The sequence below is a fragment of the Apaloderma vittatum genome, unplaced genomic scaffold (genome assembly GCF_000703405.1).
Source record: "Apaloderma vittatum isolate BGI_N311 unplaced genomic scaffold, ASM70340v1 scaffold12660, whole genome shotgun sequence".
NCBI classification, from domain to species: domain Eukaryota; kingdom Metazoa; phylum Chordata; class Aves; order Trogoniformes; family Trogonidae; genus Apaloderma; species Apaloderma vittatum.
In genome coordinates this window covers 58541-76350 of record NW_009695094.1, presented here as the reverse complement: position 1 = coordinate 76350, position 17810 = coordinate 58541, and the positions used below count along the sequence as shown (strand labels likewise).

Sequence of the window (17810 nt, the reverse complement as noted above, 5' to 3'; positions counted from 1 at the left end):
TCCCTGGGTTTACCTTGACAGCCTAAAAGTTGCCACAGTTAAAACTACTTCTGAAATGAGAACGTGAACTGCTTAACACTTAATACTAGATTTTAGTATATTTTAGTCATATCAAAAGTATTTACAAGTAGTTATAAGTAAAAATAATACGTAACAGTGACTGAATACATTATAATGAATACCGTATTAATGTATTCATGGAATTGTAAGTAGTTAATATTAGTTAAAAACCTAGTTTAGGGGACAGAATGTTACAGCGTGATGCAGCCAGCCTATTTTTTTTTTCTTGCAACTATATTCTGTACTTGTCTTATCCCTCACTGAAATGCTGCAGCTCACTAACGAGGTAAGAAACTAATCCATCAGAAGTGAAGTGAACTTTTGAAGGTTTAGCGATACGAATTGGCTCACACGTGGGTCGGTGAAACATGGGAAGAAGCTCGAAGGAGGCTGGACTGGGGCTCTGGGGGCAAGCCAAGGGAGCGCATGGGCCACTGGCCCAGGTTTGGTGGTGCTGAACTGTCTTGTTGAGTTGTACCTGGACATTTGGATTTCTTTAGTCTTTGCCACTTTCTAAATACTGTGCTGTGATGGTCTTGTCTTCCTCTCTTAAGAAAAAGACTTTTTTTTTTTTTTTCTTGACTATATGACACATCATCATGTTGAAATATCTGGAGTAAGGTCAGACCGTTGTTGTTGCTGTGCACAATGAGCAGACGGGTCTTCCGTGATCATCTTCTTGCATATAAGTAAAATTATCTTTTGTTTAAGTGCTTACTGACCATTCCTGGACCTTGATATTTGGATATTGGTTACTCTGTTGTTACAACAGAAGATAATTTAGTTTCTTAAATCAAGACTGTTTCCATGAGCTAAAACTTGTGGTGTATAGAATCTTGATTTTTTTTTTTTTTTGATAGTTCTCCTTAACAGAAGCAGATCCTCTACAGTTTGCTGGTTGTCCACTTCTTAAGTGCCACTCTGAAGTAATCCCTTGCTGCTGCCTTTGAGGTTCTGTTTACCTTATCTCTGAAAAGCACAACAAAAACCTCTGGTAGTGTTTAGGTGCTTGTTAAAGGTGTCAAAAATAATGTTTTAAGTGTGTATAATGCTGTTAATGAACCCATTAGACCACAAGTGCTGTAAAAGTATAAAGTCTGCTTTCAGTTACTGCAAGCTCTGTGTTTGACAATGTAAAGAAGAGAACAAGGTATTGCAAAATTCTTACAAGAGGGAAGAACATAATGTGACCGTTTAAGCATTTGAAAGTCAAAGATAATGTCAAGGAAGACAGAGAATAATCTTATGCTGTGTTCCAAGTGTCTTAAATTTCCCCGGTCTTTTTTTCCCTTTATTGTGCTATCAGTTCTTTAGTAAGTCCGGTAAGAGTAGCAGCCATGTATGTTTTACAAAATACAGTGGGTTAGGGAGATGGAACGCTTATTTAGAAATAAATGTAAAATATTATAGAAAAGTTTAATATTAAAAATGAAATTTTTTTTGTAGTTTCCAGTGATGTTTTCACAAGAAATGCTTTTAATATTTCACACAAGCTGCTTTCTAAGAGTTTGATAGAAGTTTCCCTTTTACTAAGCTTAAGTTTCCTCTTTTTCTGTAAGGGTATGTACAAATGAGCCAATTAGTTATGATCTGATGTTCTTTCTTTTCAGAAAGATGAAGGTAGTGATGCTAGTTTGAGTGACAGCCACATATCTCCTCCCGCCAAACGTACCTCAAAACATGCTGATCCTGTGTGCAAAGACAAATCAAAATCACGCAGTACTGGGCAGCGAGAGGAATGGAGCATCTCAGCTGGACAGTCCAGGTAACTTGGTGCCAAGAGTAAAATGAAGTCTTAACCAATTTTTCTTGTGTTTTTAACCTTCCGTTATTTCTGCAGCGAGCTGCAGCTCGTGCCCCAGAATGCACTTTGGAGGCACGTTCTTTTCATACACTTTTCTCCATTTCCTGGCTCTGGGAACATGGGTTACATCAGTTCTCTTATTTCTGTTTCCAATGGAAATTTGTTTGAGATGCGGTCTGAACTCTAGATACTTGCTACATCTGAATGTAGTGACTTAATTGGTGTTTTTATGTGCTCCAGCTATAAGAAGATCGGACATTTTAATTAGGAAATTGGTATTATCATCTGTCGGGAGCGAATAATGTTCAAGTTTCTTTCCATTGTTGTTTTCAGCCTCTTGTCTTTGGCTTTAAGGACTCAAGTAAATTACTGTATTTTATTAAATAGAGCCTCAATTCTACTGCATTTTTATAACTCAAAAGAGAAGTAATTTGTTGCATTTTACAACTCTGATTAATAATATTTTACAAAGCATTCTTATGTTCTTAAGTTTCTTCAGATGATTACAGGTAATTATCAGACAGTGTAGACAGTCTGCTCCTCAGTCGTGAACTTTCAGTTAATACTGATTCTTTTGTAGATCCATATTTCATATTTATGAACAAATCAAAATTGTTCTTGCAACACTCTCCATGAAAGAATTACAGTAATTTATTACTGGACTGTTGTCTGCTAGGATTGAGTATATTTAAATATAGTTTCTCTCTCTATATATATTAAACATATATAATTTAAGTATATTTAGAGTGGATGTAAATCTTAATAGTTCTTTTTCTTTGTTTATTTTTCCCCTTTTAAAACAGGTTAAATATAGCATATTGTATGCCGTGGTCATCTGGGAATGTATTGAAACTCGTACACCTTCTGTGTCTTTTGTTTGTAAGCGTAGATTTGCACTGTACTTATTCGAAATGCAAAGAAATAAAAAAAAATGTCCAATGAGGCTGGGAGAATTTAGATCACAGTGTCAAATGAAATTTAGACAGGTTACTGAAGCTCATTTTGTTGCTCATGTAGAACCCACGGCAACATATATTTTCCTCTGAGGTTATTTTTTTCTGCCAAAATCCAAAGCGCTGCGCCTCAGAGTTACCTTGAGTCACTAAGAGTTTTCCCAAAAGTTTTGTTGCTTCCACTGGTTTATCCAAACTTCAAGGGAGAGTTAATAGCAGGACGTGGCATGAGGGAACGTTGGAGGGATTAGTAAAAGAGATGTTTAGATGGCTGGGGGGATTCATCTAATTAGCGTTTGGCAGTTTTGTCCTCATTAGAGTGTTGGGCCTGAAGCAGGCTCTGCAGAGGCTGCGCGTCGCAAAGGTTCTCAAGTCATAGCCTAGAACGTAACATCCATGTTTAGAATTCTATTTGCACAGGGCAACTTTCTCTTGGCTGCAGAGTGTTAATGTTATTTGTGTGTCTACTGTAATTGTTTCCTAGGTTAACTTCTCAGCCTGGTGCTACACTACCCAATGGACGTAGCTTATGTAAGTGTGTTCCAGCAAACCTTTTTGTAGCTACTTTTACATTTAGCAGTTTTATGCCAGTGGTTTTCAGTCGCATATACTTCTGATGACTTTACTGATTACTCTGATCATTTTGACCAGAGAAGTTACTGGTTTGGCTCAGTTTTCTTCTGTCAACGTCTTGGATGCTGTCCGTGGATGTGGGGAACGTCCTTAGATGAAATTCCATTGCTTTTTTAAATTCAGACCTTCTGGCCATGACGTTGATGTTTTCCTTAATTCCCAAATTTACTGTTACGAACTAATTTTGGCCTTCCTCTCCCAGCTGGTCTCTTTAATTTACGTACTCTCTTTGATCATTTAAAATTTGGCCATCTGTGGTTCTTACCATCACTTTACTATTGCTGTAGAGAGACCTGCCTTGTCTGCAGCTCCTGCTACCCTGAACAATTTTCTCGTGTGCTCGTACCTTACAGACTCGCCCTCTCCTTGCAGCTCAGCTAAAGCCACTTTGGCATTTGTGTCCCTTTTTCATCAGTTCTGTCTCGACTCTACGTACGCATTAATCCATTAAGCATATTTGGTGTTTTTATTGTTTATTGTGGTGCCCAAGGAACAATCAGGGGTGGGATCTCTTTTTGTTTGGCACAGTACAGAGCAGCCGATATGGATTTGCTTGTGAAATCACTTATGTTGTACCTGACCTTTTCATGCTGTATTTGCAGGACTAAGAACTGGAATTGTTGGTCAAGTGTGCATTTCAGTATTGATGTTAACTTAAAAAGATTTGGATGCCAAATTTTCATTATAAAATGAGATTATCATATAAGGAAACTCAAATCTGAAGAAATAGTTTGTAAAACAACTTTGATAGGAATTTTAAAAAGTATTTTGTTAGTGAATGTTTTTTGTCCTTGCTAAGTATTCTCTTATTAATTCTTGTTTGTGAAAATGTTGTTTCCTGCATTCTGAAGTAGTAATACAAATTTCTCTTAGCTCTCAAAAGCCATCCCCTTCGAGGGGAAAAAAAGGCAGATGGGGACCATGCTTGCATAAACGGAGATATAGAAGTCAGAAAAAGTTGTCGGTCCAGGAAAAACAGATTTGAAACTTTGAATCAGAGTTTATTGTTTGATCAGCTAGTAAACAGGTATGTGGGGATACTTCAGTTCTGTTCACAAAGCATCTTAATGATTTTTTTTTTTCTTTGAAAAGTTAGAAACCCCTGTCTTCCAGTGCCATCCCTGTGTTTTACGGTGGGAATAAATCAGCACTGAAGCGACCTAGATTGTGGTTTGAGTTACAAACTGTCTCCTGTGTGGTAACTGCCTGTGTTATCCATGCTCTAACTGCAGAGCAGACTTTCCCTGAGGAGTAAGCTACTCGGTGTTTACACCTGGATAAAAATGTGTATGTTGGCGGTTATTGCAGAGGGACTGTCCTGCTGTAAACCCACACCCTAGTTTGTTTCTAAGTACTCTAAATGTGATGTAAACTGATGATTAGCAACAATATTTGGAAGCTTTCTAGATTTTGCTGGTATGATTTTGATCATAAAATATCAAAAGTTTGTACCACACTTATTTATTTATTTATTTATTGTTTTAAACCATTTGTTAGTAGTTCACATAGGGTGGACGACACTTTTTGACATTTACTATGCAGACAAAGTAGGTCAGAGAGGGAGGCACGGTCTGGTCTGAGCATAGGAATGGGAGCCAGAAACACTTTTTGTGAAATTATGTTTCTTTGTGGCCCTGGGCAGGTCACTTCAAATGTCTCAATTATCCCACCTGTAAAATGGGTTCTAATAGTCACATCTGCGAGAGACTCTTTGCTCTTGTGCTTGGAAGATGATTTAAACATGAACATTTAATTGCCAAGTATGATTTTTATTGTTAAATGCATTCTGTTGAATCTCCTATTATTTTAAATTTCCTTTTCTATTTGCTCAGTAACTATTTGGTGTCAGTTTGCAAATTTATATTGAGTTACATTTATTTTTCTAGTTGCAGTTGAACCTCCCTCTCCTCATCAACAATAGAAAAAGTCTACCATGAAGACTATAATTTGATAAGATCATGGTACTGAAGTCTATATGTGAACTTGTAGTGATAACATTGTGTCCCATAATCACTGGAGGTTTTTAAGAACAGGTTAGACAAGTATCTGTCAGGTATGATTTAGGAATTGTGTAGTGTGTTTGTGCCTGGCAGAGCAGGTGGACTTTTCCAGGTCCCCTCCAAGCTTGTTTTCTTTGATAGCAAACCATAATATGATTTTACTCTTGAAGTAGTTATGTCATACATCACAGATATTTTAGAAGAGTTGTTGAAATCTTGACTTGACTGACTTATGTCACCAGAACTTCCATTGACTTCTTTCCAAGCAAGCTTTCACCCTTCTTTTTTACTTTTAAAGAGCTTGAAAGAAAGGAAGTGGAAGTTTCTGCCTTTTTACAATTATAGTAGAATACTAGTGGAAATCTACTATAATCACCATAGAGAGCAGTGTCTTGGTGTTCAGGACAGGTGGCCAAATAATTGACTTGGCCTGCCTGATACTCTGTTGTTTTCTTTGTTAGCAGCAGCAACTTGGCCAAGGTTATTGTTTATACACCACCCTTGTTTTGGCAGCTGTTTACAAATACTTGAGCTAATGGAAATGTAGACTAATTAAATAGTAGATGAGAAATGGCAGAGTAGTAAGGTCAAATAAGGAATGATGCAATCCTAGATGTTACTGCTTTAACATTAAAAAAAAATAAAATCCTTTATGTATTTGTGTCTTTCTGAGGCCGGGGTAAGAAGCTGTAAAGCTCAGGAGGTGGAGGCATTAATTGCTTTCCCAATATTATGATTATGTAGGTAAAAAAATTTACTGCCTTATTCTAAAAGCTTAATCTTATCTGACACATAATCTAAGATTTAAGCAGCATTCAAACATTTAAATGCTGCAATTTACATGGAGCAAAAAAATGTTTCACAAAATGTTTTTAAAATGCTACCCTCTAATTTGAACCCCAGATGTTAACAGCATCAGCATTTCTTCTTCTGCACACTCCTGGTTTATATTCTTTAGGTTCATCTTTCAGTTTTTGCCACTATGGTTGATTTTGTAGTTAATTGGTAGATTATCTAGTAGCTGTCCTAAAATTTTCTGATTTTAATTCATTTTTGTATTTAGTTTACTTGTAGACCACAGAATTAGATAATGTTAAGTTGTTGGATGCTATGTCGGAAGTTCTACGTGTCTGCTATTTTATGACTGACTTTTTTGTGTGTGTGTGTGTTACCTGTTGCATGTGTTTTAGTACTGCTGAAGCTGTCCTGCAGGAGATGGATAATATTAACATCAGGAGGAACAGGCGGTCTGGAGAAGTGGAACGGCTGCGAATGTGGACAGATACGGAATTTGTAAGTGCAGAGTGTCTCAGATCTTGGATAAAAGTAATACCAAGGGGAAGCGCGCTTGTTTTTGCAATCCCCACACATTTCTCTCAAAAGGTTTTAGATTTTTAGGGTTTAGATTTAGATTTTTTTCTCTCAAAAGGTTTTAGATCCTCTTCAGTGAATAGCATAAAATAACTTGATAAATTGAAAATAAAATTCACAGATAGGTACTAAATTGTGTTTTCTTTACTGACTGCCATGCTCTCAAAATGTACTGTGGTGATTCTCCTTTGGTTTGAAGCACAGTCTGGTAGTGTGAGAACAGGACCAGGGTCTGTCATCTCCCTGTTCTCTAAAACAACTCGATACTGATGTTAAATATGTATTATATTAGATGGACTTGGTACTACCTGAGAGACTTATTTCACCAACTGTTAAATACAACTGCTTTTTTAGTCTGCCTGTGGAGGGCTCTGCTGGAAAAAGACTTGGGGAAAGAGATTGTGTGGAGTATTACTTACTGAACTGTGGGCTAACACTGTGAGTGCCATTGGGTACGGTACCGATGGGAGTGTATGTGAATTTTATTCCAGGAAAACATGGATATGTACTCTCGAGTGAAAAGAAGAAGGAAATCGCTGAGGAGGAATAGCTATGGGATTCAGAACCACCATGAAGTGTCCACAGAAGGGGAAGAAGAAGGTATGGGTTGTAAAGAGTTGTAAGAGTTTGTCTGAAATACTTCTAAAACAAAGCTCTCCTCAACGTAAGTGTCTTATGTGGCACTACAGAAAGTAACTTCCTTTTGGTCTGGATTTGGAGTTATTAAATAGACCAGTTAACAAGACTCTTGCAATCAGTAAACACCAAATGATTCGTCCTCTTTAGGAGGAGGAGAAGTTCTAGAGATCTCTACACAATTTTCAACAAAGAAAAGCAAGTTTATCTGAAAGTAGCAGAACAAAGCCTTGTTTCTAGATGCTTATATGCTGTGTTCCCTTACTCCTGTTTTCCATACCACTAAGTAATTGGAACTTTCTTTACACACCCTGTGACAGTCCTCTGGTGGAAGCCAGGACGTGCTGCAGGTAGTCCACAGCTACACATGTTCTGACTCGCTATTTCTCATAATCTGGGTGGCAATTACCAGCAGAAATGTGTAATAGTCAGTTCGACATCCTTCCTTCTGGGGAATGTATTAATTAAAGTGGTTTTCTGAATCTTAGAAGGCTTATAGACACAGAGCTGCATTTGCAATGAATGTTACCTGTAAAAATTTGGATGAAACTGGACAATGGATTCAAAAAGTATTGAGAAAGAAGGGGATTATAGCTAACTTTGATACCTGATGGCGTGATTAACGGCCTGCTTGTCTTCCTTAAGAAATCAGAGTCGAACTTCAGGGATCTATACAGGGTTAAACGTAATGTGTCTTGATTTTCAACGGAAACTGCCGTAAGAGGTACGGTCTGTCCCACTTAATAAGAATGCAGTCTTACTTCTGAGAAAATTCTGTTAATAGATGGACCTTGGTGGTACTTTTATGCAGTGTGCTTATTTGCTTTGTGTACAGATGGTATTTGTGAATTATAAAGTTACGCTTATTTTCGTGCTGTGTCGAGTATTTGGTTTGCTGAGGCTGCTATGGGAAAAGAGAAGAAAGGCAGTATTTTTTAATGGAAGGATAATTATTGAAGGAAAAAGATAGACGTGATTTTGTAAGTATTCTTCAACTAAAACTAACTTGCCGTCATTTACTTTTCTTCCTGGTGCTTTTCCAGAAGCTTCTCTGAAAGGAAGTTTAACAATATGCTGTAGATTTATCTTGCTCTTCAAATTTCCAGTGATTTGCCAAGTAGTGTTAATTAGTAAGAGGGAAATGATTCTCCGTAACCATTAAAATGTTAATTTTTAGGCTGATGATAGCTCTGGCATCGAGTAGAAGTGTTCTGAAAATATTTCCCTTCCCCAAAACAGAGTCTCAGGAAGAAGATGGAGATATAGAAGTAGAAGAAGCCGAGGGAGAAGAAAATGATCGGCCATATAATCTCCGACAGAGAAAAACTGTTGAAAGATATCAGGCCCCTCCAATAGGTGAGTCCTCGTGCACTTCTGCTCTGCTGAACTCCAAGACCACAACGAGTGTTGGAAGGGAAAAGTTGACTGAGTACTCCTCATCCCTCACAGAGTTCCCTTGCAGCACTTCGTGGCTTTCATCTTGCCTCTGTTTTTGTTCACCACGTGAATAGGACAACTGAGACATAAAGGTTGGATTTGATGATCTGAGAGGTCTTTTCCAACCTTAATGATTCTATGATTCTGTAATTTCTCTGTTTCCCCACAGTGGTGGCATTGCTAATGTGTGCTGCCCAGCTGAACTTTGCACGTACTGCTGTGTGTGGGACACAGGGTTGGAGATCAGGTTTTAGGTCAAGAAGTAGTTGACAGAAGTTGAATTCAGAAAGCAGCCTAATAAATCAGGTAATTACATAGAAAAAATAGTTACTGTTGCGCCTGCCTCCCTAATTCGTAACTGTAGATAAATTGATTGGCAGTAATTACCACGTTTTGCCTAGATCATCAATTTAGGATAGAATAGTTCAGTTGGAAGGGTCCTATGATGATGACCTAGTCCAACTGCCTGACTACTTGAAGGCTGACCGACAGGTAAAGCATGTTGTTCAGGTCATTGTTCAAGCACTGACAGGCTTGGGGCATCGACCATCTCTCTAGGAAGCCTCGTCTAATGTTTTTACCCTCTCAGTAAAAAATATTTCCTAATGTCCACTCTGAATTTGCCCTGATGTAGCTTTGGACCGTTCCCATACATCCTGTCACTGGATCCAAGGGAGAAGAGCTCAGTGCTGCCCTCTCCACTTCTCCTCCTGAGGAAGCTGCAGAGATCAGTGAGGTTGTCCCTCAGCCTCCTTTACTCCAAACTAGACGAACGCTGTGTCCTTAGCTGTTCCTCACAGGACAGACCATCAGGGATGCATAGAGGGTTCAGCGTAGTGTCTCTTGATTTTCAAGCTTTTAATACAGCTGCCTAAATAATGTTTTCTGTGCATATTTGGTTTAGATGAGAGTGATGTATGCATGCTATATCCTAAGGCAACTGGGAAATTAAGACTGTGATAGAGAAATGCTGTGGTTTGCTTGTTTGCTTATTTATCAGCTCTGAAGAGATTTCTGTATGGATTTTCATGTCCTGCAAATAAATTTAAAATGCTCATGCCCTGGGTGAATTGCATTCTGTGCCGTGATAGCCATAGCTGTGATGATTTGAGGAGGCTGACGGTTCCCATGATTGTGTGAAGCCAAGTATGATGATAGCCAAATAGAGCTTAAAACGTCATCCTGGTTTGAGAATACTGGTATAAAAGTTCTGATTTCATTCCACCTCCTCAGTTCTTTTCTTAATTTGAGCTTTTAGAGAGACCTTTGATGACATTATTGGTAACGCAATGATCTAGCACTTCTGCACTGCATTTAGATTAGTTTATTATTCTATTCTAATTGTTTTTACAAACCTGTATCTTCTCTTACTCAGTGCCAGCTCATCAAAAAAAGAGGGAAAACACACTGTTTGATATTCACAGATCTCCTGCGAGAAGAAGCCATATCAGGTGAGTGCCCGTCTTTTGGTACGTAGCTGTTGGCTTTCCCTCTGCATTTCTCTTCTTTTGATTTTTCAAAACATTCTTGAGTGACTTGTACAATTCATTGATGTGTGTGCGTGGGTCTTGAATTGTATTTGGGGTTCAGATCCTGTTGAACTTAGAAAAGTGAATTTCATAGCACTTTGTAATACGAGTAGAAGCTTTGTGATAAGTAGATCGGAGCGAGGTGTGCTCTGAGTACTGGAAAGAGTTGCGTGTTGCACCCTGTAGCTTTTTCTGTCAGGGCATATATTATCAGCAGTTTAACAAATACACTCTTCCTGTTCTACAAAAGTATATCAGGGTGATGTTTTTAACTTTCTTCCAATTCAAATTTGATCCAAGTAATATTAACAATTTAATTAAAATATTTACTAGTCATCATTCCTGACTCTTACGGTTTTTGTCAAAGGAGTCTGGAATACACCACGTTATCTTGGAAACTGTTGATAGACTTTATTTAACAAAATACATGAGATCAGAGCTTAATAGATTTTTTAAAAAATCAGCGGTACTCAAAACTTCTGAAGGATGAATCTGTCCATGAACAGAATCCAAGTAAATTAATGTTGGTCTCAGCTGTTGTGCTGCTCAATTTAATGACATAATGAAAATCTGAAAAATAAATAAAATAATAAAAAGATGTTATGATTTTGCAAGTTTCTGTGTAATATAAATAATATGTACTTTTGAAGATTTTTTTTTTTTTTTTGCTAAGTTCATATGACGTCTTGTTGGATAATCTTAGGACTTGTACTTGCCAGTAAGATATAAAGAGTATGAAAGCTGTTATCCCTTCAGCTTTAGCATGCTTATTGCTTCACGCTCATTTTATCCCTTCTTGTCAGGACACTGTCATAAAAATTCTTCCTAATTGCATGATATTCTCTATGTTAATTTTTTTAAAGGTAGCTGTTTTTTGGTCATTGGACACTACAACTGACTGACCATGTCTTTGGCAAAAACCAGCTAGCCCCTACATTATTGCATTCATACAAATGATGCAGCTCACTATATCCACTAAAAATATGTGTATTTTTTACTAGTAGCCAACTTTTTCATTCAAAAAAGTGCCGACTTTTGTCAAGCTGGTATCAAATTGAACACCTTTCTGTACAGAAGATGTAAGGAACGTTCTCTGCTATCTCTGAAATAATCAGTTTTCTGAGATACTGTCGTACTAAAATAACAGACTTTGAATAGGAATTTTACATAGATTCAGAACAGAAGTTAAACTGCAGCACAGATGAAACTCTTCTGCAGCTCAGAATTATTGACCTCGTTAGAAGAGATGATACGCTTTAGGAAGTACAGCATTTTCTTCAAAGAAAAAAGGGAAACCTCCATCTGAGTAAGCAGATGCTGCTGGTGCTGTTATATCAGAGCTGACTTAAAGTGGCTGGAAGCTTTCCTGAGTAGTTGCTGCCTGATGAACTTCAGCTGCTCTGATGGAGTGCTCGGTCACGCTTGCTGAGGTAGCACGGACTGGACCACGTATCTTACAGGGATCTGATGTTCTTGTTGAAATCGTACGTTTGTGTGACAGTAGGAGATGTTCTCCCTCCAGATAATTTTGATACTTACTCAATAGAACTAAAATTTGCATTCATCTTCAATGTGAACAGTGCTGGATGTGCTGTTTCAATTTTGTTTTTATTAAAGAGTCCAACCATGAGGATGAGTTTTATGTTTGTTTATGTTTTTTAAATTTTGTTTATCAACAGGAGAAAGAAGCATGCCATTCACAGCAGTGATACCACCTCTTCAGATGAAGAACGCTTTGAAAGAAGAAAATCTAAAAGCATGGCCAGAGCAAGAAATAGGTACCAAATCATCCTTGGTCTTTAGGGGAGTTTGATTTTTTTAACTAATCAGAAAACAAGCAGAACTAGTCTGTAATATTCTATCAGTTCTGTGGTCTTTTTGATTCTTCCTGTGATTAATTACCCTCTCACAGAGTTTAGGAGGATTGCTGGTTATATATTAACTTGGATTTTGAAGTCGTATGAGTAGATAATTAACAGTAGTGATAAAAAGATAGAAAGATAAGAGTATCTGTTTGATTCGGATGGGTTATAGCTGTTGGTTAAAGTAGTTCTTTGTTTTGTTTTTTTCTTGGTGTTACTTGGTCCCAGTGAGTTCAGTTGCACTCCCAATACTACCTCTCATTCTTCTCTCTTCCTGCTGTGTAATATGTGTGTTCTACACACCCAAGGCATTGGTTTTTTTCACCTTGGAGTTATTCACCAGTTACCTAAAAGTGGAAGATCTGTCATATATGTTAATAAATATACTTACTGCCAGAAATAGGTTAACTGGAAAACTGAAGAGTGTTCCCTGATCTTTTTTCTATCTCTTGCTGTCTACCACACTGTTCCCTTTTCTATTCTGCAGAATTTCACTGATGTAGAGCTACCAAAGGTGTAGTTCCAAGTGTAACCTGTATCTTACTGGTACTTTTCTTTCTTCCCTTGTGTGTGTGTTTGACGTGTATTTACGCCCCTCTATAAGGGCTTAAAGCTTCTTTGAATACTCTAAGAAGCTGAAACATGTGGATGTGAGTTATGGCTGATCTGCAAGAAATTATTTCCTTTCTTTGGGCTCCAGCGAGCTATATTTTTTTAAAACCTTTTCCCCTTGTACTGTTAATCCTTCTCTTACCTTACTGAACTCACGCACTTCATCACTGCCAGTGGAGGGTGTCCTGTTCTTATGGTCATTGTAGTTTCTTCTGTGTTTAATCAAAATAGTCTGTCTAACCTAGTGCTTCAGACTGAAATAGCTGTATGGAAGCATAAAACTATGTTTACATTTAAGGAACTTCCAGATACTCAAGAATAACTACCACCAAAAAAAAAGTTAGTTTTAATTACCTCATAATCAAAGAAGGTTATCTATTTAGGTAGTAGAAGGCATTTAATCACCTGGTTCTTTCCAGCAAAATGGTCAAAACAGAACAATATTTATCTGGTGGGGTTTTTTTGTTGATCAGGTGCCTGCCTTTAAACTTCAGAGCAGAAGACTTGGCTAGTGGAATCCTGCGAGAACGTGTGAAAGTTGGAGCAAGTCTGGCTGATGTTGACCCAATGATTGTTGATAAATCGGTAGGTCCGGTTAGAATTTTTTATTTTCCTTCCCCCAATTATGCATAAGCAGAATTCACCACAGCCTCTCATTAGAGCTGAAGTAAATTCATAATAAGCTCACTGAGTGTTTCTTGATGTTTTTCCAAAGCCATTGTCTGTCTGTTCCTTTGGCCTACAAAATGCTTTGTAATCAACAGGCTGCATACATATTGTAAAGAAGCCAAAATATCAGTTGCCTGAGTGGAGTTGTTTACAATCAGTTTGCAATTACTTGTAGTGGTAGGACGAGGGATATGTTGAGTGATGCTGAAAAGAGAAGTGCTGACTGCCTCGCCTGGTTAACTCACTGGCTGTTCAGGAGCGGTGATGTGCGTTAGCCTGTCGTGTTGGGCAGAAGCTGCTGAATCATCACTAGAACTGAACCATTTGTTGTCTAGAAGTACTTTTGACTTTCATTCATGTTATGTTGTGCCTGAGCTTAAAACTCTCAGAATTCGGCTGGATCCCAGCAGGTGACCCAGTGTCCTTCGCCCTGTTAACTCGTGAACCAGAGAAACCTCATGTGGGCAAGCCAGAGTTGACTTGCTCAAAGTTTTACGCTCTCAAAATTTAGGGAACTCCTATTGATCAGTATCGTTTGTAATTTGTTTTCAGAGATGTTATTTTGTAAGCAAAGGTGTTTCTGTGGAAAGCTGTTACAATATATGCTTTGTGTGCTTTGTTTTTTTTTCTAAGGTGCGTTTTGATAGTATAGGGGGCCTGAGCCATCATATCCTTGCACTTAAGGAAATGGTAGTGTTTCCTCTTCTCTATCCAGAAATATTTGAAAAATTCAAAATTCAGCCACCAAGGTAGGTATATTTGCTCTTATTCTTATGTTTTATTTTATTAAGCTCTGAAGAATGCTTCACTTGAAAACACATAGCAGATTTATTCTTTCCCTGAAGTGTTTGCAGTTCAAATAGACTTACATGTTTGCTCCTCCACTTGTTTATCAGAATGTAATAGGCGGGATGAAAAGCTACAAAAATCTAGTTTATTTTTCTTGTGATTGAAAGGCAAACTTGTGATTTGGTCAAAGGAAGAATTCTCAGATGTTCTCTTTAGTAGTACCTTGCCTTTTCTTCTGTTATTACTAAATCAAACTAAATGCTGATGTTTCCTTTATAGATGTAATCTCAATGAAATTGTAGTATTAGTTTAGTATTTATTAATCAGGCATCTTGGTGTGTGATTTAAATGGGTACACATAACCCAAGTAAATGGAAAAAGTTGGGTTACTTTTGTCATTTAAAGGAAGTACGTCTGCTCAAAGCAGTAGCAAACACTGATTCAAGTATTAACCTAAGATTTAATATTTGAAGAGATATTTAGGTAGAGTAAACCAATCCTTTGGAAGCTTACTATATGTTTGATTAAATCTTTGCTTTGTAGAGAACATTAACTGATTTGAAAGCTTAAAACAAACTTAATCATGTTGAATACACTAATTAATCATACTAGAACTCAAGTCTTTCTTCTCCAGGCTCCCTGTCTTCATTATTAAATTTGACTTGGAGTTTTTCAGGAGACGTAAAATAAGTTTGTGACTGTGTTGATCCATTTATCTTCAGGGGCTGTTTATTCTATGGTCCTCCTGGAACAGGTAAAACCTTGGTAGCTAGAGCTCTAGCTAATGAATGCAGTCAAGGAGACAAAAAGGTGGCTTTCTTTATGAGGAAAGGAGCAGACTGTCTCAGTAAGTGGGTTGGTGAATCTGAACGTCAGCTTCGACTCCTTTTTGATCAGGTTAGAAGAAAATACGTCTTTTTCATATCATTTCTCTGTGTGTTGTCTTTCTGTGTTTTAGACAGCCAAAGTTATTTGCAATTGAAACTAAATAACTGTAAGATTTCATAGATTGAGCAGGATTTGTCCGAATTATATATTTAGGTGAAAAAAAGAGGAATACTGACAGCAGTTTTTCTTACTCTGAAAACTGGGAGGAAGAAGTCTCTTGCCTTGTCTATTAATGAAACTGATAAAGTAGTTTGGGTAAAAATTGAAAAAAATAATTAAATCAATGAGTTGAGTTTCACTGGCATGTTCAGGGTAAAAACTACATAGAGGAGAAAGCTGGATTGCCTCGTTTGTGTGGATATTGTAGTGACCTTATTTGCCTTGGAAGTTGATGGACAGAAGAGAGAGTCACATAAGACAGTGAAATGCAGTTGCTCAACGAAAAACTGTTTTCAGACACAGATGTCTGACAGATTATAAGCAGATAAGGTACTGTTTTCTGTAACTGAGTGTAAGGTGTCTCAGTTTGTCTTTAATCTCTCCAACACACAGTAAAACTGATACACTGGTGCCATCTTGCTTATTCAAAGGAGAATGCAGTCTTTGCTCAGTCCTGTAGTTGAAAAATCTGATTTATTTTCAGACTTTACGCTTTTTAACAAAGGTGTCTTGATGTATGTGTTAGTTTAGCGTGGTAATACTTTGTCATAGAAACAAACTGCTTTCAGTTTTGACAGATAAATTATGAATTGACAGTGAATTTATTTTTTTTTTTTGCACACCAGGCATACTTGATGAGACCATCTATAATCTTTTTTGATGAAATAGATGGCTTGGCTCCAGTTCGTTCTAGCAGACAAGATCAGATTCACAGGTAATATTTCTCATGTGCCACCACAACTTCAGTGTATTCTATATTGTCTTGGTAAGCTCTTAAGTGTAATTTCACTCAGTTCCCAATAAAGGTTTTCATTTTTGCTTGAGGCCACTTATACTGGAAAGAACAGATTGTTGTGGCTTTTTGGTGTTGAAAGTCATCTTTTCAGTTCTTCAGGCAGACTGTAGTTTGTTGGAAACCAAAATGTACTGGAGATACCCTTCAGCCACATTATTAACTTCAAGATTTGCACAGTCTTTCTTTTGATTGCTTGTTTTGCACTGTAAACAGTGTCTTTTGCCAGCCCAATAGAATAACAAGTTGAAAAAAATATTCTAAAATGACGAACTGTAATGTTCTATGAATGAGCTGGACACCCCTATCATTTTGTTTCCTGATGGCACGGAGACTCAGCTTGAGTTGCTATTGTGTCATTTTTTAAAACATATTTTAAGACAGTTTACTGCTGTCTGATTTTTTCCTGGCTGCCGTCAGTTTCAGTTTTCTTTTTATGCCAATTCCCTTGTAGCTTTAATTCTATAGATGGTGGCATTTGTGTGTACATCTCCCTCCACTTAACTGAGGAGGACAGGCAGGAAATTTTGGGGCCAGCAGGCTAGGAGGTTATGGGGACATGGGCCTTTGTCTTCATGCACTTTTGTTCTGCCTGTTGATGTAATTGCTCTAAACAGGGCAATCGTACACTGGCAATGGAAAAGAGCCTTTTGGAGCTGTAATAAATGCCTTCCAGAGCTCACATTCCCCAAATATTTTAAAAGAAGAAGTTTGAATTTTATGTAATCCTTACTGGAGTCATAATGCTGTATATAATACAGATTATATCAAAAGGTGCCTTCTTGCTTGGAGACTTGAAACAGTTATAGAACTTTTTTTTTTTTTTAAACATAGCTTTTCTTCTTTGAAATTTTGAATGTTACAGTTGAAAAAGTAAGGATTCTTGCAGTGTCTACACGTTTTTGTTTTTTTTTTTTGAAAACTCTCTTTTAGCTCTATAGTGTCTACTCTTCTTGCCCTCATGGATGGACTGGATAATAGAGGTGAAATAGTTGTAATTGGTGCTACAAACAGACTGGATTCTATAGATCCTGCACTCAGGAGACCTGGTCGTTTTGACAGGGAATTTCTTTTCAACTTGCCTGATCAAAAGGTAAAACATTGAATAGAAGTTTATTAATAAACATTGTTAGTATATTAAGTGTTTGACTGCCTGACAGCTTACCAAGTAAAACTACACGTTCTTACTTGTAAGAATGTATAATTTTAGGAGATATTTTTGGTACAAAGACGTTGTATACATCAGCTTATATTGAACCTGAAATCTTCCGAATCTAGTAAAAACTGAATAGAGGCAAATTGCCTTAAACTGAACTGCTGATCTAAAAACTGTGGTTTTGTATGGATTTGCATAATGTGCCCCAACTACTGGAGTTTTGAAGTTATGGTGAGAGAAAATAGCTTTATTATCATGTACAGTGCTAAGCACAGAAAAATTGTACATGCAAAGCCAGACATCATTATCATAGAATCAGACTGGCCCAGGCTGGAAGGGACCATAGAGATCATCTAGTCCAGCCTCCCTGTCATGGGCAGGGACGCCTCTCAACTAGATCAGGCTGCTCAAGGCTCCATCCAACTTGGCCTTGAACACCTCCAGGGAGGGGCCAGCCAC

At 37.6% G+C, this 17810-nt stretch overlaps 1 protein-coding gene across 1 annotated transcript in view; it reads left to right on the top strand.

The window, feature by feature from the left end:
* Positions 1-1670: 1670 nt before the first annotated feature.
* Positions 1671-17810, top strand: part of ATAD2B (ATPase family, AAA domain containing 2B) — a gene marked incomplete at its 5' end in the record, with an annotated part of 59906 nt that continues 43766 nt past the window's right edge. Inside the window, 13 exons of the mRNA XM_009869977.1 lie at positions 1671-1825; positions 3302-3348; positions 4324-4477; positions 6641-6743; positions 7313-7421; positions 8697-8813; positions 10270-10345; positions 12103-12201; positions 13371-13482; positions 14200-14315; positions 15078-15252; positions 16029-16117; positions 17129-17288. Coding sequence (XP_009868279.1) covers positions 1671-1825; positions 3302-3348; positions 4324-4477; positions 6641-6743; positions 7313-7421; positions 8697-8813; positions 10270-10345; positions 12103-12201; positions 13371-13482; positions 14200-14315; positions 15078-15252; positions 16029-16117; positions 17129-17288 — 1512 coding nt within the window. The remainder of the gene's footprint in view (positions 1826-3301; positions 3349-4323; positions 4478-6640; positions 6744-7312; positions 7422-8696; positions 8814-10269; positions 10346-12102; positions 12202-13370; positions 13483-14199; positions 14316-15077; positions 15253-16028; positions 16118-17128; positions 17289-17810) is intronic.